General features: G+C 37.0%; 1 protein-coding gene and 1 pseudogene across 2 annotated transcripts; both read right to left on the bottom strand.

The window, feature by feature from the left end:
• Nucleotides 1–469: 469 nt before the first annotated feature.
• LOC148089200 (interleukin enhancer-binding factor 3-like) lies at nt 470–12,130 on the bottom strand. Its single transcript, XM_087804251.1, has 20 exons — nt 12,055–12,130; nt 11,593–11,724; nt 10,444–10,555; nt 9,917–10,107; nt 9,673–9,847; nt 9,402–9,534; nt 7,772–7,863; nt 5,254–5,349; nt 5,070–5,181; nt 4,892–4,989; nt 4,722–4,815; nt 4,510–4,647; nt 3,804–3,994; nt 3,623–3,727; nt 3,424–3,555; nt 2,671–2,829; nt 2,473–2,602; nt 1,124–1,162; nt 779–1,051; nt 470–715 (listed from the first exon to the last, which is right to left on the bottom strand). The coding sequence occupies exons 2-20, from the start codon at nt 11,691–11,693 to the stop codon at nt 624–626; spliced, it is 2,463 nt and encodes an 820-aa protein (XP_087660377.1). The 5' UTR covers nt 11,694–11,724; nt 12,055–12,130; the 3' UTR covers nt 470–623.
• Nucleotides 12,131–15,819: 3,689 nt separating this feature from the next.
• LOC148089199 (interleukin enhancer-binding factor 3-like) lies at nt 15,820–22,653 on the bottom strand (annotated as a pseudogene). Its single transcript, XR_015713190.1, has 16 exons — nt 22,566–22,653; nt 22,097–22,228; nt 21,813–21,924; nt 21,246–21,436; nt 21,004–21,178; nt 20,717–20,849; nt 19,566–19,657; nt 18,560–18,655; nt 18,371–18,482; nt 18,139–18,236; nt 17,943–18,036; nt 17,732–17,869; nt 17,178–17,368; nt 16,997–17,101; nt 16,798–16,929; nt 15,820–16,207 (listed from the first exon to the last, which is right to left on the bottom strand). The product of XR_015713190.1 is annotated as an interleukin enhancer-binding factor 3-like (transcript).
• Between the last annotated feature and the right edge of the window lie 5,323 nt (nt 22,654–27,976).

Here is a 27,976-nt window from a genome sequence, read left to right as displayed (position 1 = left end):
GTTGGTTATTTATTTAATTTTTTTTTCTTGTATGTCTTAATTAATGTCTGTTTAAGTCTTTGATTGTTTTAAGTGTTTAATGTCTTAAATGTGTTGCTCAATGTCACAAATAGGCATGTCTCAATACATGCATATTTGACAATAAAAGAACTTGACTTGACTTGACATCACAGTGACGTCGTTCTGGTGACATAAGTCGGGTCACGGCTGCAAAGTTTCGGAAAATGACAAGACCGAGAGCGTCGTGCTGCGCTCGGCGAAAGAAAAGCTATGATCATAAACCTGTGGTTGGCATTGTCATGTGACTAAGATGGTTAAAACATGAAGGATTAATTCCTAATTCAAGTTTTCGATACAGAAAGTACTAATTTCAATCAGTCAACATTGTCAAGTCAAAAATGATGGATCAGAAAATAGTAAAACAAACACAAAAAACAGTGTGTGGAAAAAAAAAGTGACAGTGACACTCTTTCAAAAAGACACATTTTTATTATACATTCCTGACATGAAGACAAACAGTTACACAACATGAGCAGGACAACTTAACTTAAACACTGTAGCATCGATCAAATCTCTGGATCACGTCTGTAGAAAGAAGCTGGAACAGGAGAGTTCAAAGCATTTCAGCCGTAGAAGGAACCCTGGTTCTGAGCGGCGCTGCCCTGGACTGATGTGTAGCCCTGCTGATTGGTCCACGAAGACTGGTTCCCCCAACCTGTGGCGAGACGATGGTTAAGGCGGTTTATGGAGGTTGGAGTGAAAGAGAGTGAAGCGTTACCGTAGGCGTTGTAGCCCTGCGCCCCCGTCACGGAGGCGGGGTACGTGGTGCTGTACGAGTAGCTCTGACTCGGAGTCTGCGTCAACTGCTTCTTCTTCTCGTCGCCGTATCCGTAGCTGTACGGACTCTGCTGGTCGCCGGACGGCGCCACCGACTGGTAGGTCCCCGTTGTGCTGTCCTTGGACTTCTCAGAGGTGCTGCTTTCTGGGTAGTAGGTGCCGTAACCTTCTGTGAGCCCGCTGTTGGTGGAGCCGTTGTTGGTGAAGAGTTTGTCTGGAATCAAAAGGGGAAAGTCTGCTGAAGCCTGTTTTGTGGTGAGAATAGCGGGAGAAGAGTCGAACTCACGGTAGCCGGAGCCCGTCTTGCTCTCGTAGCTGTAGTTTGCTTTGAGTACAGAGACAGAATCAGGCGTTTGACGAAACAAAAATATGTGCAGATATCAGCTCTAAAAGTTGCTGGAGTTCGACTGTATCCTCTCGTCCTCAGTTATCGCTGGGATCTTGCACAATTTCACTGTTTCTTTGGCTGCGCAGGATGTAATGACTGCTGCCATCTAGTGGACGGAAGCTACAAATGTATTCATTTTAATATATCAATATGTTCTGCTGAATATAGATACAGCCCTCTTGTGGCTGGAAGAGCAGGTCCCCTTGTGGGTGACAGAGCAGACGAATTTCAGTTATTTTTAAATTCCAAAGCCATTGATTTTATCATAAAAATGTTGCTTTTAATTGTGGAAGTCGTAATATCTTCTTGGTCGACAACCAGGGCGGAACAAAAAACACATTTGAAAATCATTGAATGATATTTTTGGGTTAATAGTTTACATCTTCTAGAAGAACTACGATCCATCTTTGACAATATTTCACAGCCATAACATTAATTATAAACTTAAATACTATATTCAAACGTTGGAATATTAAACCTGCTATTTAATTTTTTAGGTGACAATCTAAAACTAAATTTATTTAAAAAAATAATTAGATATGACAAATGATCTCATAAATAATAAAAAAAAAAAGGATTAAAACATGCATTTTAAACAGTAAAGGGTATGACTGTGATTATGAAGGGCACAGGGCAGACTCAGCTAATTCAATGCTCTAAATTTGAAAGCCAGACGTTTATTTCTTTTTGAGCAAAGTTTTTGGATTCACCATAATGTTTCATAATATTTTAGTTGACATTGCCTGGTGCCCTCAGTGATTGGCTAGTTTAATGCAAATATTATTACGAAAAAATGTTATTACAAATCAAAATCACTACACAATATTTACCAAACGCGCACAGTCTCACGACAGGAAGCTACTGACATCAATGAAAACATAGAGAGCAACACAACTCATACATATTATGATCATCTTTTGATCGCTTCTTAAACCTAATGTTTTTAAAACAAGTTTGTAAAATACAGTTTTACCTTGAGAAATAGTGGAATTCCACTAAATAGCCGATATATGTTATCCCTTTAAATTGTTAATGGTAAAAAAAAAAAAATCGAAATATTTCATTTTATACACACTTTACTGAAATAGAAACCATAAAATAACTATTAAAAAATTAAATCCACCCCCCAAAAATATATATATATATTAATCAATACAGGGCCTGTGGAATATCAATGAGGTATCATGGAAAAAAAATCTCAATTTTTAAAGTATTCTCTTACTCCTCTCCCGAGGAATATCTCTTACTTTTGTTGTAAGAAGGTCCTGAAGAGGAGAACTGCCGCCCTCTGCCCCAACCCCAGCCTCGCCCGTGACCGCTGCCCCGGGACCCAGTGTCTGAAGGGATTCCACGAATGGTTCCAAACCCAGGGATATGCTGTCGAACCAAGTGATCATTTCTGGTTTGTTAAACACATTCTGACTTCTACTAATGTTCCCAGTTACCATGTCGGTGTAGGACATCTTCTTCTTGGTGCTTTTGTTCGAGTCTGATGTCGTCCCGTTGTCGGGGAAAAGCTTTTCCAGTGCAGCCAGAGCAGCGTAAGCCTTCGCCTCCTTCTTGTTTGACCCCCGCCCTTTGAACTTCTGCCCGTCCACCTCCACCTGAAACCAGTGAGTAGATTCATCTGCGCATGCGTCTAAAGAATGATCATTGTGGCTCAGAACGTCTACAGTGATGAGTTCTCTGAGAGGGGGTGAGATGAAGAGGAAGCCATGTTTATTTAGTAAAAAAGGGAATCTGAAAGGGATTTTATTGTTGAAAATGTTTATTTAACTGTTTTTTTAAGCATTGAATTATCAAGTCCAAGTCTAAATTAAATTTAAAATGTTGCTATAAACGTGCCACCAGACAATACTGATGCTTAGAATTCTGAAATAATGAATTGCCAATGCCTGCCTGACGCATGATTGGCTGAAAGGTCGATCACATATTTTGGTTACGCTTTTCATTTTGTAGGGTGGCACCGTTATACCAACATTGAATTATTGGAATTAAAATATCAAATAATATTAAATATTATTTAATTACTAAATTCAGTTATTAAAAAAAAAAAAGAACTAGGAATCAACTTTTCAATATAGAATTTATTTAATTCAATTATTGAATCACTAACTCAATGCATAAAAAACATTTAAATGGTTATTTTTACCGTTCATTCAAAATCATGACGACACTGACAAACACTAGTGTCTCACCTCCATGACGAAGCACTTTTCATGCGAACCTCCCGTCTCTGCTGAAAGCTCATACTTCAGGCTGCGCCGCTTCTCGTTCAGTTCCATCACAGGGTTCTTGCCATTTTTGGTCAGGATGGGATTCAAGCCGGACTGGACGGAGAGGGTTGGGTGTTGGTGCCACGTATACAAGTCCTACTAGGACATAGAAGAGACTTACATCTTCTGAGGCTCCAGGTTTAGCAGATTCCTGTCCTTCCTTGACGACGCTTGTCGTCTCGGCCTTAGTCTCTACTCCCGTTGGAAGACCCAGATCCTGCAGCACCTGAGTCACGATCAGACCAGTGTTACTGGAGTCGTCATGGTAACAAGACATTTATTCAGAGAAAGCGGGCTCTTACTTTAATAGCCACGTTGAGCTTGGAGGCTCGTTTGGAAGGTCCGGTGGCCTCGTAGGTTTTTCCGTTCATGTCCACGGCCATTTTGAAGACCGGCTCATGGACCGGACCCGTTTGAGATATGAGGCGGTATTCCAGTCCGGGTCGGTACTGGTTGAGACGCATCACTGCGTTTAAATTGACGTCGTCGCTCACTAGAAAAACACGGGAGAAGACTTTACCCAAACATTTACTAATTTTTTATCACTTTAACTGTGTTTATGATCCTGTCGCTGCTGCCAGGATATTATATGAACTATTTAAACTACTGCAATCAGAACATTTGCCAAATGATCACAACTGCAACTATGAGTTCACAAAGGGGGAGTGAGACAAGCAGTGTGTCAATGCAATCGTGTAATTTTAGTTAGCAAATTTGCAACAAAAAAAATGTCCTCTTATGTCTGTAACATTTTTGGGTGTCACTGTTAAGGAAGGGTTTTATAACTGCTATAAAATCAGGAAAACAACCAGAATAAAAAATGATTGCAGTTCAGTAGCAAAAGTTTGCTACTAATTATATACAATATAGTTAAATGTCCAGAGTTCTCATCTCAGTTCATCATCTTTATTTAATTTAATAATTTCATTTAACTCAACAGCTCATAAAATCAAAATGTAAAAAAAGTGAAGTAATGAGAAAACAGCAAATAAAGTGATTTTTCCTTACATGATTTTCTTGGAAAGCGCTTTTGGAATTTAAAAAACTTTTTCTGTTTGCCGTCAAGGTTGTCTTCCTCCTCGTTGCTCTCCTCTGTGAAGCGCCTCTTAGAAGGTGCATTAGAGAATCCGGCAGGTGGGATCTGGTCTGTTTGAGACAAAGACATTTAACGTCTTCCATCGACAAAACGACAAGACAATAAAGGGGGAGGAGCCGGTTACCGCCGCCCGAGTATGGTTTCCCTGCTCTGACAACCTTGGGGTCGAGTCCCAACACTTTATACACCTGGCCAAAAGCACACAGTCTCAAGGCCATCTAGAAAGAAATGTCACTCCGATCAAGAAAAGAGCAAAAACATAGGTATTTTTATCACAAAGTATATTTTTTTTACCTGCGCTTTCAGGGTAACTTCTTCTCGCTGCTGAAGGTTCAGAACATCAGTTGCATCCACAGGTTCCTTCTCACACGGATCCTTAATTCCGGGTCCTCCTAGAAACAAAAGAACAAAGTGACATTTGAGGTTTGGTGTCAAGAACAACTAACACATTTTGGATTTCCCAAGAGCTCACCTTGCAAGAGGATTCCAGAAGCAATACACTCCAAAACCCGGCGGAATGACTCGCCCACTCCCATTGGCCTATCAGCTGTACTGATGGCTCTTTCCACGAGCAGCTCCAGCAACTGTCAAGTGATTTGAAAACAAAATGATCAAGAAGACAAAACGTGCAAAAAAAACAAGTCAAGCTTTCTCACCCATCCTGAAATAGGAGTCCAAGAGGGAAGTCTTTCACACATCTCTCTCAATATCCGGATCACGACGACTGCAGAAGTCAGTTTATTCACTTTGGCCTGAAGAGACAGAAAAGGACAATTGAAGCGGCTGTTGACATACAATCAAAATGTTTCAATATAAAGATAGAATAATAAACAATTCAAATTGAAAAAGTACATGGTTCTATCAGGTCATTGTTGAAACTAATATTACAGCCAATTAAAATCTAATATTTCAAACATAAGAACGTCTGTCAAAACTTTTTTTTCCTGCCATTTCACACCGACTGCATCTGCTGCTGCTCGACTCGATCTGGACAATTGATCATCTTTGGATGGATTTCTAAAATCTACGATGTCATGAGAAAACACATTTCGATATAACCTGTGAATAATCTATTCATTCCGTTAGCTACTCTCGACCTTTGTTCAAATAGATAAACATTATTAATCCCTCTGAAGATGTTCTTAAGGAAATTGTGAAATAACAAGTCCCTTTGACATGATGATGTGCGGTGACAAACCTCGATGTTTGACCAATCACAGCAGAGTTGGTGTGGTTATGGTAAACAAGATTTAATCTTCAGAAAAATGTTTTCAGTGGGCAGGGCTTAAACACATTTTCTAATGTAAATATTTGAATGTAAAGAAAGTTTTGTACGAACAGACTCATACTGATGATACAATAGAGGTCAAAGATCTATTGAAGAGACACTTAAATCAACACATTAGTTGACCCTTGAACGATCCAGAACCAAAGGTCTCGGAGCGGATACAAAAGAAACATGCAGTAAATAGGCAGGCAGTGTGAAAGAGCTGAACCCGAGACTGATCAATAAGAGATAAGAATTAAGATAAGACCAAGTGAAATGATGGTAAACAAGATTGAATTTTAAATGTGGATGACATTAGAGCAACATTAAAGCTATAAAGAACATTAAAAGGATTCCGTTTCTCCAAATGTGAAAATACACACACACACAACACAGTGGAGCCCGAAAGTATTCATAACCCAACAAATTTGACTAAAAGTTACTTTTATCCAACCAGCAGGTTTTTTGACTGGAAATGCTGCAGCTGTCTCCCAAAAGATGAAAAGACCAAGTGCAAGAGGCATCATTATAGGAAAATAAAATCTCACTTTTATTTACATTTGAAGAAAAGTCCAAAGAAATTCATACATTTCTAAATAATAAATAGAAAATTCTTTATTGGCCATTACAACAAACACCTATAATTGCTGAGCAGCTTCTTGTCTCCACTAGTATTTCTGCCCATTTATCTTTGGCCATTAGCTCCAACTCTTTCTGGTTTCAGGGTCTTCTGGCCATCACCCTGATCTTCAGCTCCTGCCACAGGTTACCAATTGGATTCAGGACTGTTTTTGTCTGCTAACCTTTTCTTTACCCGTTTGCTATGTGCTTTGGCTCGTTGTCAAACGGAAATGTCCACTTGTGTCCGAGGCCAATTTTCTCTGCAGACTGCGTGATGTTGTTGTCGAGAATCTTGATGTTAAAAAACAGCCCCAAAGCATTAGGTTCTACCACCATGTTTGACAGTAAAGAAGGTGTTCTGTGGGTCGAAGTCCTCTCTTTTTAAGCCTAATAAAGGCTACATCATCGTGATCAAATAATTCCATTTCTGTTTTGTCTGACCATAAAACAGTGTTCTTCTTTGTCCATATGAGCCATTGCAAAAGCCAAACAGACTTTTCTGTGTCTTATCTGGAGAAGTGTCGTCCTCCTTCGTCTGCGTCCAACTCAGCAGTGGGCAGTGTCTTCTTTGAGAGAGCCCAGATTCTCCAGGATGGCCTTGGTGGTGATCCTTGGGTTCTTCTTCACCTCCCTCACAATCGTCCTGACCAGCACACGTGTCACTTTAGGCTTCCATCCTCTGGGATTTTCCACAGTGAGGAACGTCTTCTATTTATAATAATACTTCGCACTGAAGCTACTGGAACTTAAGAACATTTAGATATGATCTTATAGACCTTCCCTGACTTGTGAGTCAATACACAGCCACACGTCCTCAGAGAGCTCCTTTGTTTGGACCATTTTTGTCTCTAAACCAACTGCTGAGAGCTGCTGTTTTTCACCTGTTGAGTTGATTAAAGCAGATGTTTCTAATGAATGTGGGTAACTAGGAAGCTTCAGAACAGCTATGACTGTTTGGACTGGTCTTGAACTTTCAAGACCAGTCACAAACTGTCACAGTCAACAAGAACAATACAAAGGCTATGAATCATTTTGGAAATGCCACTTTTTGTTCAAATGCAAATAAGAGCTTCCATAATGATGCCTCTTGCACATGGTCTTTTTATCTTTTGGGAGACGGCTGTGGAATTTCTGGTAAAAAAAATAAAACAAAACAAACTTACAAATAAACATGTTGGGCTCCACTGTATAAATGCACATAACTATAAACACGAATTTGTTAAAATAAAAAAAATGCCAAAAAAAATAAAATCAAACAGCGAGTAAATAATGACGTAATTCCAAACCTGGAACCACTTGGCGTGGCGGAGAGACGCCAAGGCGGCGAGGCATTTCTGCCTGTCCAGAACATCCGGCGGATCGTCCGCAGTTTGCGATTCTATTGACGAGGTGAGGTAAGAAGAAACAGGCACAGTTTGACCAAGGGGTTCTCGGATCTGTCTTGCAGCTCAGGGAGTCGCAGCTCGCCACAAACCATCAGCAGAGAGGGAAGGGTGGGAGTCGAGCTGCTGGTTAACATCATGTTTGGTTCTGTGACGGTGTAAGAATTCAAGGATTCAATCACTGACAATGGACCAAATTATTGTATGACCCTCTTAAAAAGGAGTAATATAGTGATATATTCCATCATGATGTCCAGCCATTCGCCTTCTCTCAGGGAGGATTGGGTTCGCTGCGATCTCCCTTCTGAGACAGTGTATCCTGTTGGTCAAAGGTCCAGCACTCCTAAAACAAACTTGACAAACTAGAGGGCCATTAACTGTCAATCACAAGCACTGAGGGCTGCGACGTCTGCATCACTCTGCAGCAAAATTGATCACAAGATTTGATACGTTCAAGTCAGAACCAACAGGTGAGAGGCTGACACTCATTTTCAACACTGCACAGAGAAATCTGGTTTTATAATTAAGCCTTTTTTTTTAGCAGTTGTGAAACATCTTTTATGAAGTCAATTGACTCAAAAGCTACTTTAAACGTCAGAAATTAAATGGTAAGTAGAACGAGAATGAATGAAACTCACAGTTGAATAGAATGTCAGCACAAGGTAGACTTCAGAATTGATCACACCTAGAAATACAATTTTACTTTTCCATATATACATCCTTCATAGGATAACATTTCTTTTAGTTAGAATCATATATAAATGTTTTAAGAGTGAGAGAGAGCTGGCCAGAAAAACTATGCAGTGTAGGAAATGGCTACATTTTAAGATGTTCTGCCCAAAGAGTATTTGTAAAGTATTTCTTATTTTATTTTTGGGACTTCCTCATTATCTTAAATTTGCATTACACATTTCCTACTGGGTGGAATTAAGTTGCTGTGTGACATTTTGATGAATGCAGAATTTTAAGTTCAAAACAAATTAGACCCGTTTCTACCTTTTTTCTCTTCTCCAGAACATTGTATATCATACAAAAGTTCAGACAAACAAGATCTCTACTTCTCCTCCAGTCTGATCACCTCACTCTTTCACCCACAACTCCCCTCTAGCAGAAATATTGGACTGACTCTTTGTTGATACCCATTAAAAAGGCCAACATATTGTTGTAACCTTTAGGGAATCCTATTCAATGTCATTTCTATAAGATTACACGACTACTGATCATTTTTGCTGCAGCAGGTGCCAATTGACTCAGTTTAGCATTAGTGCATGCAGTTGGCGCTCACTTCCTGAACCGCCTCCATCGCGAGCATTAAAACAAATGAGGAAGAATAAACATCTTATTTGTGTCGGTTGATTTTTTTTTTCCACCAACACGTGCAGTAAATGTGTCTCATGCCAGTGAAGACCATCAGCTCATGTGATGTTCACTGGCATTTCAGTCTTTCTGTTCCACTGAGCTCTGGTTAGGACCTGATCAGGTCAGTGGAACAGGTCAAGACAATCGTAGTAGCAGTTTCAAAAATGCTTCTCACCGCCTGAACAGTCTCTCACGAGGGGCGACGTCAGGTGGATGGTCAGAGTCAGGGGTGATTTCTTTGTGCTGGTCACGATGACGTCACCGTCGGTCAGACTTTTTTCCACAACATATGACCCGGCGGAAACAGACTTGTGCACAGGAGACGATGAATCAGAAACATGCAAGTTGGCAGACAAAAATAAACAGTTTGTGAGTCCATTAATGTCCATGTGAACACAGCTTCTACTTTATCTTAAAATACACAAACTAAAATTGAAGCCTTCTACCTCCAGTTGTGTGGTCAGCTTCTCTGCTGCTTCCGTGAGCAGGTGAACGGTTGGTTTTTGTGAACACAGCAGCACCAACTCCAAGTCTTTGTCTCCTTTCAGCAGCAGACCTTTAGCAACCAAACCGACCCGCATGACTCCTCGAAGAACACGATCTTTCTTCTCAACACTTTTGCTACACGAGGAGAAACATGAATTTCATATCCATACAAGTAACGGGTCAGAATCAAAAAGGTATCCTTACATTCCTGGCTCCATTTTCCCTTGAATGTCAGTTTTATCCATCTGGTCTGATACACTCTTGAGGGCACATTCCACATCAGATACTATAGTCTGCACAGCTTCCAGTTCTTCTGGGGAGGGATACACTTCAGAGTGTTTGAACAACACACGTCGATCATATGGTCCTTGCTTCGACTGGATGGGTTTAGGCTCCTGCAACCAAAGACAGATGGCAAACTCATTTTTAAAAAAATCAAGATTTCTAATAATTCACAACACTTCTGCATTTCAAGAGACATGTTTCGCTGCTCATGCTAATAGTAGGAAAATATTTTCTTGTTTTTTTTTGACACACAATTTTATTGCACCACTTTGGGAACCACCGTCTTAGTCTTAAGGGAGAAAGAGAGAATAACAGTCTTGCTTAAATAAGCTTGTGTAAGGTCATCGGTGCTAGAGATGATTTACTTAAATCTTTACTGAGCAGTGATTCAATCATTGCAACCAATCTACAGTCTTCTTCACGCTAATCACACCATTTTAACAAACCTTCGGTGGACGAATATCATGCGACTCCTCCATCCTTGCGATGTAGTCATTGTATTTTCGCAGCTCATCCTCGTAGCAAAGGCAGTCGTACCAATAACGCAGTTCTTCATACCTGAGAAGTAAGGTGTCTCCAATCAATTACACTTAGAGGATTCTGTTATATCTGAATGTGTAAATGAAGTAACCTGATGAGTAAAAAATGTTTTAAATAACTTTTATGTCACATAGAGCAATGCTCTGGAAATATAATAATAAAACCAAACCTCTCGTACCTAATAAATAGGTTGAAAATCAATTTCTTAAATCAATATTTAAAAAATCCGAGGCTCAAGATAAATGCAAATGTATGATTTTTAAATTAAATTATTAATTAAATAACATTTTTCTTGATTGATTTGATATCACCTCACCCCTATTTGACATGAACAAAAAAAACATACAAAAGAAACACTTCAGTCCCAGGAGTGTTCTCAGTTTAAAATAGTGTTTACATTTTGTTAGTCCATTATTTGCTTATATTCTTATAGGTTTTTTTAATGTATTTTTAAAATAAATATTATATTAAATATGAAATGTATTCAATAAAATAAGTATCATGTAGAATTAATGTGTTATTGGATTGATGCACAACAATAATGAACACATATATAACACTAATATAATCTGGATTTTTAAACTACTAGATGTCATTTTACTAAACTTGTTTTATTTCTTTTGGTTTTGTTCAAGTCACGTTTTTCCAAGGTTTCTGCGTATTTTTCACATAATCAAGGGCAATATGAGTTAAATGTTAAATTCCACAAACTCAACACAGGCTCAGGAAAGGATGTCGATTTAGACTAACAAGAGCAGAGCCGCTAAAATATTGATAAAAGCCAAAATACATGAATGAGACCCAATGTTTACACGGAAAACTTTTTTTTTTTTGTTTAAATTGGGCGAATTTAAGCATTATTTTAAAAGAAAATATAGATGTATATATTTGAAATGAAGGGGAGATATTTACAACAACAAAAAAAGCTTGTGAATTTGTTCAAGTTTACGGGGCAACAAAATAAGGTTTAAATAATAATAAATAGGTTTTAGATGTAAACAAATGGACCGATGAACTGTGATGCGAGGACATGGACGTGTGTTGACAAACGTCACCTGGAGAAGTCTTTAGGCAGGAGGCGGTGACCCTGCTGGATCAAACTGTCCCAGTACAGCAGCTCCTCGTAGGCCTGGCGTTCGTCCCACATGTGGGCCATATCCCGGGGTCTCCTGTGACCAGGTCGACGACTGTGACCCGTGAAAAGAATCTATTTTAAAACACCGTCCAGTGGTGCAGCTGCCAGCATTCACGTTTGAGCCACGTCTGGGGACCGCCTGAGCAGTCATATGAATTCAAATAAAACCACCTTTTCTAGAATCTCTCTTAAGCGACACATCTTTTTTCGTAACAATATTAACACAATAGCGTGTTTATCAGTAGATATATTGACATTACTGAATTAGCCAGCACGTATGCTACATACTGGTTAGCACGTTAGCTACATCGGGTAAAACACTTCATTTTTACAGTCACGGCATGCATATTATTTGAAAATCTGAATTATGACTTAAACGTACCTTTATCCTGCAAATAAAACGTATTATATCGCCCTTTCATGGAGTGGAGCGACTTACTCGCTTGTTTTGTAGCCACTGATGTAAATAAGCGACATTTCGCTTGACTGCCCCCAAAAGGAACGGAGTAAGAACTACACAAATAAATGACTGACCACTTGGATTCTGGTGTATGAGCCACTATTGCAGCCTTCATATGTTTCTAGTGATCAAATATAAACACTCATTTAGCCAGAATGAAGAGGTCTTAACTTAGTTATTGTGTTTCATGTATTAAAACTGAGGTTTTACTTCTAAATTTGTCACATTAATAAATCTTACCTGATATTGAGGAACGTTCTTCCGCTGAGACTCCTGTGTTTGTCTCGGTGTTGTCTTCACCTTATAAGCATATATTTTATTGGGTATTGTTTTGATTGTTTAAGGGGCTTTGTGACCCTGGTCTAGAAAAGCGATCTACAAATATTACTTACTTACTTACAACTCCAGCACTGATACACGTTTTAACTATCGAGTACAGTTTGTCCATTCTCTTCTATCTGTTGAGTTATTTTATCCCTTTAAAAAACAATTGGCATAACATGTCTTTGTGATTTAATTTGACACTTTTATGTAAAGACTACAATATGTTGCATTGTGTCATAAAGTGAAAGCTTTAATGGAAACCGTCAACCAGTCTGTGCCAAAGAAAAAACAAATTCAACTTTTAATATAGAAACTATTTCATTAATGCTGGCACTGATGTACTTCCATGGCTATTGGAAAGTGTAAAAATGTAGGCTGGTTGTTAGTTCGTTGAAAGTCAAAATTATGGATCAGAAATTATGGAAACAAAAGAAAAACGCTTGTCCTTGACATCTTCGTGTGTGAACTTGATGTTGTGGTCCGTTGTGTTGGGTGAAGTTCTATACTTCATGTATCCAGATTCTGACCTAAGTGCTGTTCACTTGAAGTGAGCTGAGGCATTTTCTCTACCTCTTCCATGTACAGGTTGGTTAATTTTAGAAATAAAAAAGTTAACATTAATAATTAAAAAACAGTAAAGCAATAAAAACTAGATCAAATAGGATCGAAGATAAAAGATTAAAAAAAAACCTTGAACAGTATTGCTGCAACACAGGAAAACTCTACAAGCCTAAGCCTAGAAGCTTTTCAAGTCCACCACCGGGCAGGGAGTGGGCCAGTCTTTCACAGCCTGCCCCTTCTCATCCATATTGAGCACCCCAACTCCCCCATGTCTATGACCAAGGAATGTGATTTAACATCTCAGGAAACTTCTGTGGATGCAACAATGGAAGGACTTACCATGGACAAGGATGGCGTCTAAGTAAACGACATACTCATTTTTTGGGAATGTTGGAGAACACCTTGTCCATGAGTCTCTCAATTGTGGCCGGAGAATGTAAGAGACCAAATGGTAGGATCTTAACCTGCCATAATCCTCCACTGGTGATAAAAACTGTCTTGGATCTTGCTCATGGAGCGAGGGGAACCTGCCAGTATCCACTGCGTAAGTCCAAGGAAGAGAACCATGAAGACCCGACAACACAGTCCAGAGTATAGGTCAACTTCTTCTGAATTGACTTATTTGGGCCATGAAAAACAGGAGGAGCCCATGGGCTTTTTTAGGGCTCAATAAGTCTCGCTTTTTGCCTCTGATGCTGCTTGTTTAGCCAGAGGAAGATCCCCCCCTGATGAGACCAACCTATCACAATGTAGGTAATTAGGTAGAACTTTATTGTTTATTTGTTTGTTTATTTATTATTATATAATGTGATGTTGGACTGGGATCTCTTCTGCCCACTTCATCATCTGACAAAGAGAAACTTTTTTGAACTTCACCAAAAAAACTCCAACAGCTGGTTGTGCTCCTTCAATGAAAGACCTCCATAGTCACTTTCCCATACCCCCCTCACAATCAACATCATCCCCTGCAGTAGAGAAGTTGTCAGGGTAGAGATCGGGGTGGGTGTCACTGATGATAAGTCTACATGTGCTTTTGCTGGAGTTGAACCCCCCACTGCACCTCCGCTAACTAAGTCACAGTCTGACTGTCGGTGAATCAACAGTTGCTTGAAAATGTATAAACTCTTCCAGTTTAGCAACCCAGACCAGGCAACAAACGCACTGGTCACCCATCCCTGGCACCACAGTCGTCTCGAGGATCATGTGTGTACGTTCACGAGTCACTGTTTAAAGTTTGCACAAAGTGGGAGGAATAACAGCATCATTGTCCAGAACCTGTGCGGTTGCAGATGACCCAGTGTCCACCAACGCAGCATGTACTTCCTCACCTAAATCCGCAGAACAACACATTCTAACTCATCAGCCAGCTTGTGAAAATGCTTCTGAGACAGAATTTTGTGGCTCTGCAGGGCCCCATTCATACCCTGCAGAAGTTTTAATGAGATTATAACGCATGCTTTCACAATAAAGGCCCTTTGAAACTGCTCCCATGACTATCTTGTGCTGTGTTCACACAGCTTTTATTGTGAAAGTATATGATAGAATGAAACTTCCTGAGTGTATTCCACAGGTAGCCCGCACCAGTCTCTGACATGCTGAATGTTTTTCTCAAATTGAGATTTATATGGGCATTTTCAGATTTCCTTTATTTTGAAAGTATAAGATGAAATCTCATGAAACTTCCCGAGTGTATTCTCACGTATTTATCGCTTACACACACACCAAACTGAGGTTAATTTCAATACAAGCGATTTAGAAAAGCACAAATTCATACGCAAAGGTGCATTTTCAAAGGGCCTTTAAAGTGATATAATCTCTTGAAACGTCCTATTCCTGTTGGTTTCACTAATGGCAGACTCTGGGTTTCTTCAATAAAATGGTGATTATTTCTCTCATTTCATTTAAAGGACCATTATTTTTGCAAAGCAAAGTAGGCATGTACGACACCTCCACAACGATCGTCTGCAATGTCAATTTTGTACTGAAGCCTCGGGAAAGGGGAATTGTTTTGGAGTAAATGAATAAAGTCTTTATTTTAATTGAGTTTGTAGCGGTAGCTTAAATATTACAGAAAGAGGCATATTTAGATTTTAGTATGTTTAGAGCTAAATCTAATAAACAAATCAAATAATGTAAAGGGGGAACAGTCTTCAAGAGAAATACTTTAAATACACAATATTCAAATTATATTATACTATAGAGCAACTCAATAATCAACCACAAAAAACAACAACAGCCAAACATCAATTATATACATTTACCCGAATGTTTATTTTAACATAACATAAACATGAGTCGTTGGTCCACTGAAAATCTTACTTAGATCCCAAACATTTTGAAAAGTTCCTGCACAAGTTCAATGGTACAACGTAGAGCCACAAAGAGCAAGGTTGTTTGAATACAAACATTTGATTTTAATCCAGCATAAAATCATCAGGTGCTCACACTTTTGAAAATTAAAGGGATTTTAAAAGCTAATTAAATTAAATGCCTTTAAAAACTTTGAAATGATCAGCGAGAAGAATAAACACTCAAAAACAAATTCATTACATATTAACTTTCACATCTAGAACAGTATCTCGTTAAGAACTCTTGGAAAGTGACCACAGCAGTGCATTTAAGGTTTCTCCAGCTGGTCGCCCTGAGAACACGACCCCTCTTTTGTGTCCCGCCCTTGACGATTCACAAGCTGGATGTTGTCAGTATACAATGACACCCACTTGATGACCTGTTGATGATTAGTTTCTTCTGGTGTTTGAGGTTAAATCTCCACTGGTGTTTGGGAACATGACAACTGTACCGTGACTGTAGAATTTCAAAACAATCTTAATATGGTAACAGTTGTTTATCACAGAAAAAAAGAAAACAAAACAAAAGTATATATATATATATATATATATATATGAAATATATATATATATATATGAATAAAGTACATCAGCTGCAGTTTTTTTATGCATTAAGTTTGCTATTCCAATTCAAAAAAATAAATAAATCAAAGCTGACTTGTACAAATGTCCTTAGTTTCCATGTCATAGCAGGATTCTTCTTCTTCTTCTTCTTCTTCTTGTTTTAGGTCCAAGAGGGTTTCATTGAGGTAAATCATTTCCAGTGCAGCCAGAGCAGCATAGGCTTTAGCCTCCTTCTTATTTGAACCCGTCCCTTTAAACTTCTGCCCGTCCACCTCCACCTGAAACCAGTCAGAACAGTGAGAAGATTCACCCGTGCAAACCTCAAAAGAACCATCGTTGTTGTTAAAAACAACTGCAGTGATGAGTTCACTGAGAGGGTGTGGGATGAAGGGGGAAAAACAAGTATTTTGATTCTTGATTTTATCTTATTTAATATTGAGGTATATCAGTGTCATTAGAATAATGAATTAAAAAAATGTTTAAAATATTTCTTAACCCCTTATATATCAGGGTCAAGGTGACCCAGAAATAACACAAGGGATACTACAAACACATCTGTTTATAGGACCTTGGGTCATCTTGACCCTGGGATAATGCAAGGGTTAAGAATTGAATTCTTTTTCAAATAGTGTTTATTTTTTACACTTATAATTCAGAAATATATTTTAAAAATTCAACATTTTCAATTTGGAGCGTTGTAAATTCAATATAAAGAATGTTGCGATAATAGTGCCACCAAAACTTAAATGCTCACGTAATGAACAACATTTCACTACAATAATAAATTAATTAAAGGTTATTAATTCAATTATTCAAAATTCTGATGACACTGATGTACTTCCATGTTAGTTGGCCACTAGTGTCTCACCTCCATGACGAAGCACTTTTCATGCGAGCTTCCCGTCTCTGATAACACCTCGTATTTCAGCCTGCGCCGCTTATCGTTCAGTTCCATCACAGGGTTCTTGCCATTTTTGGTCAGGATGGGATTCAAGCCGGACTGGACGGAGAGAGTTGGGTGTTGGTGCCACGTATACAAGTCCTACTGGGACATAGAAGAGACTTACATCTTCTGAGGCTCCAGGTTTAGCAGATTCCTGTCCTTCCTTAGCGATGCTTGTCGTCTCCTTGTTGGTCTCTACTCCCGTTGGAAGACCCAGATCCTGCAGCACCTGTGTCAGGATCGGACCAGTGTTACTGGAGTCGTCATGGTAACAAGACATTTATTCTGGGAAAGCGGGCTCTTACTTGAATAGCCACTTTGAACTTGGAGACTCGTTTGGAAGGTCCGGTGGCCTCGTAGGTTTTTCCATTCATGTTTAAGGCCATTTTGAAGACCGGCTCATGGACCGGACCGGTTTTAGATATGAGGCGATATTCCAGTCCCTGTTTGTACTGGTTCAGACGCGTCACTGGGTTTAAATTGACGTCGTCGCTCACTAGAAAAACACGGGAGAAGACTTTACCCAAACATTTACTAATTTGTTATCACTTTAACTGCGTTTATGATCCTGTCGCTGCTGCCGGGATATTATATGAACTATTTAAACTACTGCGATCAGAACATTTGCTAAATGATCACAACTGCAGTTACGAGTTTACTGAGGGGGAGTGAGACAAACAGAATGTGAATTTCTATTGGCAGAGTCATAGTGAATAAAGAAAATAAGCCATGAATTTTCTTTTTGTGCCTCACAGTTTGAGCGTCACTGGAACTGCTTTTATGTGATAAGATTAACTCAACAGCCCATAAATTCAAAATGTAAAAAAGTGACGTAAAGAGAAAAAGTTTTTTTCCTTACATGATTTTCTTCGAAAGCGCTTTTGGAACTTAAAAAGCTTTTTCTGTTTGCCGTCAAGGTTGTCTTCCTCCTCGTTGCTCTCCTCTGTGAAGCGCCTCTTAGAAGCTGCTCTGGAGAATCTAGAAGGTGGGATCTGGTCTGTTTGAGACAAAGATATTTAACACTGTGTCAACAAAACGATGACAGAATGAGGTTAAAAGGAGTCCATTACCGCCGCCTGAGTGTGGTTTCCCTGCTCTGACAACCTTGGGGTCGAGTCCCAACACTTTATACACCTGGCCAAAAGCACACAGTCTCAAGGCCATCTAGAAAGAAGGTTGTTTATTTTTCACAAATTGTGAGTCTCTCAGATCAAGAAAAGAGCAAAAAAAAAAAAGGATTTTTATCATAAAGTTTATTTTCTTTACCTGCGCTTTCAGGGTAACTTCTTGTCGCTGCTGAAGGTTCAGAACATCAGATGCATCCACAGGTTCCTTCTCGCACGGATCCTTAATTCCGGGTCCTCCTAGAAACAAAAGAACAAATTGACAACTTGATTATTGGATAATGCATTTTAGTTTTGGTTTAGTTTCAAGGTCAGCAGACAAAACATTTATTGTAAATAAGACAAACCCTTTTTGGAATATTCCAAGAGCTCACCTTGCAAGAGGATTCCAGAAGCAATACATTCCAAAACCCGGCGGAATGACTCGCCCACTCCAAACGGCCTATCAGCTGTACTGATGGCTCTTTCCACGAGCAGCTCCAGCGGCTGTGAAGTGATAATAATGCAGTAAAAAAAAAAAAAATTATCAAGAAGATAAATAATGAAGAAAAATGTATTCTCACCCATCCTGAAATAGGAGTCCATGAGGGAAGTCTTTCACACATCTCTCTCAACACCCGAATCACGACGACTGCAGAAGTCAGTTTATTCACTTTGGCCTGAAGAGACAGAAAAGGACAATTGAAGCGGCTGCTGAGGTCACAACGACATACAATTAAAATGTTTTAATATAACTTAGAAAATTCAATACATTAAAATATATGGTTGTGCAAGGTCATTGTTGAAACTAATATTGTACCCACATGTGCAAAAAATTAGCATCTCAAATTTAAAATGATCATGATAGTATTTTTTTTCCTTCCATTTCACACTGTCTGCTTCTGCTGCTCGACTCATTATCTTGTCTTTGGATGGATTTCTAAAATATACGATGTCATGAGAAAAAACGTTTTAATAAGCTATTCATTCACTTACATCATAAGGATTTGGCTCTTAAAAAAGAAGTCAAACTTAAGGGCCCAATACAAGCACCGAAAACAAATGCATCTCACCAACTAGATACTAGTTGATGTTGTGCGACTCTGGACGATGTTGCGCAACTTCGCAACTATAACAAGGGTACAATGTGTGACCAAAAGGGCTACCATCAATTAATCATTGATAATTATAGTCCTGTTATACACACATTACATGTTTTACACAATACATCGGTGTCCCCTGCTCTAGATGATGTTGTGCGTCTCTAGATAATACACCAGGACTGAAAACCCTCAGGCAGCAAGAAGGTCAACTCATTTCTACTTTAACAATCTAGAACCAACCCATATATAGGTAACACGTGGTAAATAGGCAGGCAGTGTAAAAGAGCTAAACCCGGCACTAACCAATTAAAGATAAGAGTTAATTAAGGAGACCAATTGAGATGACAGTCAAAAAGGTTGAATTTGAAATATGGACGAGATAATAGCAACATTAGCGAGTGAAAACAACAACGATATATTAGATTGCTTCTGTTTCTCCAAATGTGAGATTATATATACAATAATAAATAAGGACGTAATTCCAAACCTGGAACCACTTGGCGTGGCGGAGAGACGCCAAGGCGGCGAGGCATTTCTGCCTGTCCAGAACATCCGGCGGATCGTCCGCAGTTTGCGATTCTATTGACGAGGTGAGGTAAGAAGAAACAGGCACAGTTTGACCAAGGGGTTCTCGGATCTGTCTTGCAGCTCAGGGAGTCGCAGCTCGCCACAAACCATCAGCAGAGAGGGAAGGGTGGGAGTCGAGCTGCTGGTTAACATCATGTTTGGTTCTGTGACGGTGTAAGAATTCAAGGATTCAATCACTGACAATGGACCAAATATTGTATGACCCTCTTAAAAGGAGTAATATAGTGATATGTTCCATCATGATGTCCAGCCATTCTCCTTCTCTCAGGGAGGATTGGGTTCGCTGCGATCTCCCTTCTGAGACAGTTGTCGTGCAGTGTAGGAAATGGATATCTCTTGAGATTTTCCTCCCCATGTGTGCATTTCTTTTTTTATTTGTGGGACTTCCTCTGCATCTTTAAATTGCTTAAAATGTTTCCTACCAGCTGGAATATACTTCCTGTTGGATATTTTAAGTAAATGCAAAATGCAACAAACAAAATTTGCACAGCAGCCTCTACCTTCTATACTCAATCAAACAAAAGCGCAGACAAACATGCGCTACCTCTGGTATAATCACCTCACTTACAACTCCATTTTAGCCATTAAAGTTTACGCCTTAAGTCCCCCTTAATTTCAGCCTTTAATCCTTGTTTTTTTTTTAGGAATTAGCAGAAATAATGTACTCATTCTTTATCGATACCAATTAAAATAAAATAAATATTCTAGAGATGTGATGGAAAATAATGCAGCCTTCGGATTCCACACAAAATATTGTGACATTTAGGAATCCTATTCAATGTTTTTTCAGTTACACGACTACTGATAATTTTTGCTGCAGCAGGCGCTCACTTCCTGAAATGCCTTCATCGCAAGCATGAAAACAAATCAGGAAGAACAAACATTGAATTTGTGTTTGTCAACGCGTGCAGCAAATGTGTCTCATGCCAGTGAAGACCATCAGCTGATGTGATGTTCACTGGCATTTCAGTATTTTCTATTTAGGACCTGATCAGGTCAGTGGAACAGTACAAGACAATCGTTAGTAGAAGTTTCAAAAATGCTTCTCACCGCCTGAACAGTCTCTCACGAGGGGCGATGTCAGGTGGATGCTCAGAGTCAGGGGGGATTTCTTTGTGCTGGTCACAATGACGTCACCGTCGGTCAGACTTTTTTCCACAACATATGACCCGGCGGAAACAGACTTGTGCACAGGAGACGATGAATCAGAAACATGCAAGTTTGCAGACAAAAATAACGGTAATATATTTTGAGTCCATTAACGTCCATGTAAACACAATTTACATTTCTATTTTATCTAAAAATGTTGAAGATAAAAGAAAATTGAAGCCTTCTACCTCCAGTTGTGTGGTCAGCTTCTCTGCTGCTTCCGTGAGCAGGTGAACGGTTGGTTTTTGTGAACACAGCAGCACCAGCTCCAAGTCTGTGTCTCCTTTCAGCATCAGACCTTTAGCAACCAAACCGACCCGCATGACTCCTCGAAGAACACGTTCTTTCTTCTCAACACTTTTGCTACACGAGGATAAACATGAATTTGATTATAATACAAATAAGGGGTCAGAAAAAAAGGTATCCTTACATTCCTGGCTCCGTTTTCCGTTGTAGGTGATTTTCATCCATCTGGTCCGACACACTCTTGAGGGCACATTCCACATCAGATACTATAGTCTGCACAGCTTTCAGTTCTTCTAAGGAGGGATACACTTCCGAGTGTTTGTACAACACAAATCGATCATATGGTCCTGGTTTAACCTGGATTGGTTTAGGCTCCTGGAAAGATTTTTTTTTTTTGAATATTAACTAGTTATTAATACAACTTATTCATAGCAATTAACACCACTTAATTGGAAGAAAAAAAGTTCAAGATAGTTTTGTTTTACAGACACAAATATGCAAAAATATGTGAAGTAACAGCAGGGTTTCCAAGATTCGATCGTTCTTAAGGACACAAGAAGGATCTTAAGACGTGTTCTACTATGAACGGGCGTCAAGATACAGGTGTCTCCCAGAGGCCTTCTTTACTGCAGTCTTAGGAGAACATTCAGACTAAGCCAAAGACTCTTTATAAAAAGCTCTTATGCAACATCACCACAGAGGATTAATTAGACTTACAAAGAGTATTTAATGTCTAAAGGTTTAGTCAAACCTGCGGTGGACGAATATCATGCGACTCCTCCATCCTTGCGATGTAGTCATTGTATTTTCGCAGCTCATCCTCGTAGCAAAGGCAGTCGTACCAATAACGCAGTTCTTCGTACCTGAAAAGATGAAACAAATAAAGTAAGAACATTGAAAGAATAAATGAAAGGCTCCCAATTAAAAGTAATGTATCCATCTAGTAACATTTAAGAGCTTGTATTTTCTTAAACTAATATCCAGTGTAGGTTTCACGTATGTGCCAGAAGAGCATATTCCAAGCATTAACATCACCTGGAGAAGTCTTTGGGCATGAGGCGGTGACCCTGCTGGATCAAACTGTCCCAGTACAGCAGCTCCTCGTAGGCCTGGTCTTCGTCCCACATGTGGGCCATATCCCGGGGTCTCCTATGACCAAGTTGACGACTGTGACCCGTGAAAATAATCTATTTTAAAACATGGTCCAGTAGTGCATTCATGTTTGAGCTACACAAGCAGCCATGCCTGGGGACTGTCTGAGCAGTCATATTAATTCAAATAAAACACACAGAACGACTTCTAGAATCTCTCTGAAGCGACACATCGTTTTTGTAAAAGTGTTAGCAAGTTAACTAAACATAGATATAACTTAACCTTATTTGAATTAGCCAGCACGTATGCTACATACAGGTTAGCACCTTAGCCACAGCAGGTAAAACACATCTTTTAAAAGTCACGACATTTACTCTATTAATTAAAGAACAAACATATATCTTAATCTTACCTTTATATCGTAAATATAACTATTTCGTATATCGTATATATTCGTTATATTGTCCTTTTCATGGAATTGAGCAACTTCTTTGTTTTGTAGCCACTGATGTAAATAAGCGAAAGTTCCCTTCACTGCCCCCAAAAGGAAGGAGTAAGAACTACACAAATAAATTAATTCATTTTTCTTTTTTTTCCAATTAGATTCTGATAGAGAAGCCACTATTGCAGCCTTTAAATGTTTATGTGACCGAATATAAACACTTATTTAGTCAAAGTTAAGAGTCAACCATCATAATATCATTGTAAATCAAAGTTACTCTTTTCCATTCCACGTATTAAAGTTGAAGTTTTACCTCTAAATGCATTTATAAATCTTACCTGAGATTAAGAACTCCAGAACTGATACAAGGAACCTTCATGTCAAGTTACTACACTCATTATTTATTTATTTTTTCTTTAAATTAAAATTAAAGTCAAGTGACATGAATTTGGTGACCATCAGAGTTGTAATTACAAAGCTATTACAAAATGTATGTGAAATATTGCATGAAAATAGTGATTTAAAAGAATTTAGAGGAAAATTTGAAAACGAAAAAAAGAATATATTTGAAAAACGAATGAGTTTATTAACTTGATATGAAGGTACTACATAAGTGACATGAAGTTGGTGACCATCAGAGTTGTAATTACAATGCTATTACAAAATGTATGTGAAATATTGCACAAAAATAGTGATTTTAAAAAGTTCAAGAAGAAATTAAAAAAAAAACTAATGAGTTTATTAACTTGATATGAAGGTACTTCATAAGTGACATGAAGTTGGTGACCATCAGAGTTTTAATTACAAAGCTATTACAAAATGTATGTGAAATATTGCATGAAAATAGTGATTTAAAAGAATTTAGAGGAAAATTTGAAAAACCAATGAGTGTAGTAACATGATATGAAGGTACTTCATAAATGACATGTATTTGGTGACCATCAGAGTTGTAATTACAAAGCTATTACAACATGTATGTGAAATATTGCACAAAAATAGTGATTTTAAAAAGTTCAAGAAGAAATTTAAAAAAACCTAATGAGTTTATTAACTTGATATGAAGGTACTTCATAAGTGACATGAAGTTGGTGACCATCAGAGTTGTAATTACAATGCTATTACAAAATGTATGTGAAATATTGCACAAAAATAGTGATTTGAAGATTTCAAGAATACATTTGAAAAACTAATGAGTGTAGTAACTTGATATGAAGGTACTACATAAGTGACATGAATTTGGTGACCATCAGAGTTGTAATTACAAAGCTATTACAAAATGTATGTGAAATATTGCACAAAAATAGTGATTTTGAAGATTTCAAGAAGAAATTTGAAAAACTAATGACTGTAGTAACTTGATATGAAGGTACTTCATAAGTGACATGAATTTGGTGACCATCAGAGTTGTAATTACAAAGCTATTACAACATGTATGTGAAATATTGCACAAAAATAGTGATTTTAAAAAGTTCAAGAAGAAATTTAAAAAAACCTAATGAGTTTATTAACTTGATATGAAGGTACTTCATAAGTGACATGAAGTTGGTGACCATCAGAGTTGTAATTACAATGCTATTACAAAATGTATGTGAAATATTGCACAAAAATAGTGATTTGAAGATTTCAAGAATACATTTGAAAAACTAATGAGTGTAGTAACTTGATATGAAGGTACTACATAAGTGACATGAATTTGGTGACCATCAGAGTTGTAATTACAAAGCTATTACAAAATGTATGTGAAATATTGCGCAAAAATAGTGATTTTGAAGATTTCAAGAATACATTTGAAAAACTAATGAATGAAGTACGTTGATATGAAGGTACTTCATAAGTGACATGAATTTGGTGACCATCAGAGTTGTAATTACAATGCTATTACAAAATGTATATGAAATATTGCACAAAAATGGTGATTTTGAAGATTTCAAGAAGAAATTAAAAAAACTAATGAGTTTAGTAACTTGATATGAAGGTAATACATAAGTGACATGAATTTTGTGACCATCAGAGTTGTAATTACAAAGTTATTACAAAATGTATGTGAAATATTGTACAAAAATAGTGATTTTGAAGATTTCAAGAATAAATTTGAAAAACTAATGAGTGTAGTAACTTTATATGAAGGTACTTCATAAGTGATATGAATTTGGTGACCATCAGAGTTGTAATTACAATGCTATTACAAAATGTATGTGAAATATTGCACAAAAAAGGTGATTTTGAAAATTTCAAGAATATATTTGAAAACCTAATGAGTTTAGTAACTTGATATCTAGGTACTACATAAGTGACATGAATTTGGTGACCATCAGAGTTGTAATTACAAAGCTATTACAAAATTTACGTGAAATATTGCACAAAAAAGGTGATTTTAAAAAGTTCAAGAAGAAATTTAAAAAAACCTAATGAGTTTATTAACTTGATATGAAGGTACTTCATAAGTGACATGAAGTTGGTGACCATCAGAGTTGTAATTACAATGCTATTACAAAATGTATGTGAAATATTGCACAAAAATAGTGATTTGAAGATTTCAAGAATACATTTGAAAAACTAATGAGTGTAGTAACTTGATATGAAGGTACTACATAAGTGACATGAATTTGGTGACCATCAGAGTTGTAATTACAAAGCTATTACAAAATGTATGTGAAATATTGCGCAAAAATAGTGATTTTGAAGATTTCAAGAATACATTTGAAAAACTAATGAATGAAGTACGTTGATATGAAGGTACTTCATAAGTGACATGAATTTGGTGACCATCAGAGTTGTAATTACAATGCTATTACAAAATGTATATGAAATATTGCACAAAAATGGTGATTTTGAAGATTTCAAGAAGAAATTAAAAAAACTAATGAGTTTAGTAACTTGATATGAAGGTAATACATAAGTGACATGAATTTTGTGACCATCAGAGTTGTAATTACAAAGTTATTACAAAATGTATGTGAAATATTGTACAAAAATAGTGATTTTGAAGATTTCAAGAATAAATTTGAAAAACTAATGAGTGTAGTAACTTTATATGAAGGTACTTCATAAGTGATATGAATTTGGTGACCATCAGAGTTGTAATTACAATGCTATTACAAAATGTATGTGAAATATTGCACAAAAAAGGTGATTTTGAAAATTTCAAGAATATATTTGAAAACCTAATGAGTTTAGTAACTTGATATCTAGGTACTACATAAGTGACATGAAATTGGTGACCATCAGAGTTGTAATTACAAAGCTATTACAAAATTTACGTGAAATATTGCACAAAAAAGGTGATTTTGAAAATTTCAAGAAGAAATTAAAAAAACTAATGAGTGTAGTAACTTGATATGAAGGTACTTCATAAGTGACATGAAGTTGGTGACCATCAGAGTTGTAATTACAATACTATTACAAAATGTATGTGAAATATTGCACAAAAATAGTGATTTTGAAGATTTCAAGAATACATTTGAAAAACTAATGACTGTAGTAACTTGACATGAAGGTACTTCATAAGTGACATGAATTTGGTGACCATCAGAGTTGTAATTACAATGCTATTACAAAATGTATGTGAAATATTGCACAAAAATGGTGATTTTGAAAATTTCAAGAAGAAATTAAAAAAAACTAATGGGTGTAGTAACTTGATATGAAGGTACTACATAAGTGACATGAATTTGGTGACCATCAGAGTTGTAATTACAAAGCTATTACAAAATGTATGTGAAATATTGCATGAAAATAGTGATTTAAAAGAATTTAGAGGAAAATTTGAAAAACTAATGAGTGTAGTAACTTGATATGAAGGTACTTCATAAATGACATGAATTTGGTGACCATCAGAGTTGTAATTACAAAGCTATTACAAAATGTATGTGAAATATTGCACAAAAATGGTGATTTTGAAAATTTCAAGAATATATTTGAAAAACGAATGAGTTTAGTATCTTGATATGAAGGTACTTCATAAGTGACATGAATTTGGTGACCATCAGAGTTGTAATTACAATGCTATTACAAAATGTATGTGAAATATTGCACAAAAAAGGTGATTTTGAAAATTTCAAGAAGAAATTAAAAAAACTAATGAGTGTAGTAACTCGATATGAAGGTACTTCATAAGTGACATGAATTTGGTGACCATCAGAGTTGTAATTACAATGCTATTACAAAATGTATGTGAAATATTGCACAAAAATAGTGATTTTGAAGATTTCAAGAATACATTTGAAAAACTAATGAGTGTAGTAACTTGATATGAAGGTACTACATAAGTGACATGAATTTGGTGACCATCAGAGTTGTAATTACAAAGTTATTACAAAATGTATGTGAAATATTGTACAAAAATAGTGATTTTGAAGATTTCAAGAATACATTTGAAAAACTAATGAGTTTTGTAACTTGATATGAAGGTACTTCATGAGTGACATGGATTTGGTGACCATCAGAGTTGTAATTACAAAGCTATTACAAAATGTATGTGAAATATTGCACAAAAATGGTGATTTTGAAAATTTCAAGAAGAAATTTGAAAAACTAATGAGTGTAGTACGTTGATATGAAGGTACTTCATAAGTGACATGAATTTGGTGACCATCAGAGTTGTAATTACAAAGTTATTACAAAATGTATGTGAAATATTGTACAAAAATAGTGATTTTGAAGATTTCAAGAATACATTTGAAAAACTAATGAGTGTAGTAACTTGATATGAAGGTACTACATAAGTGACATGAATTTGGTGACCATCAGAGTTGTAATTACAAAGTTATTACAAAATGTATGTGAAATATTGCACAAAAATAGTGATTTTAAAAATTTCAAGAAGAAATTAAAAAAACTAATGAGTGTAGTAACTTGATATGAAGGTACTTCATAAGTGACATGAATTTGGTGACCATCAGAGTTGTAATTACAAAGTTATTACAAAATGTATGTGAAATATTGCACAAAAATAGTGATTTTGAAGATTTCAAGAAGAAATTTGAAAAACTAATGAGTGTAGTAACTTGATATCTAGGTACTTCATGAGTGACATGAAATTGGTGACCATCAGAGTTGTAATTACAAAGCTATTACAAAATTTACGTGAAATATTGCACAAAAAAGGTGATTTTGAAAATTTCAAGAAGAAATTAAAAAAACGAATGAGTGTAGTAACTTGATATGAAGGTACTTCATAAGTGACATGAAGTTGGTGACCATCAGAGTTGTAATTACAATACTATTACAAAATGTATGTGAAATATTGCACAAAAATAGTGATTTTAAAAATTTCAAGAAGAAATTAAAAAAACTAATGAGTGTAGTACGTTGATATGAAGGTACTTCATAAGTGACATGAATTTGGTGACCATCAGAGTTGTAATTACAAAGTTATTACA

This window comes from Callionymus lyra, chromosome 1 (genome assembly GCF_982586985.1).
Source record: "Callionymus lyra chromosome 1, fCalLyr1.hap1.1, whole genome shotgun sequence".
In the NCBI taxonomy this organism is placed as follows: domain Eukaryota; kingdom Metazoa; phylum Chordata; class Actinopteri; order Syngnathiformes; family Callionymidae; genus Callionymus; species Callionymus lyra.
This window is presented reverse-complemented; position numbering and strand designations above follow the sequence as displayed.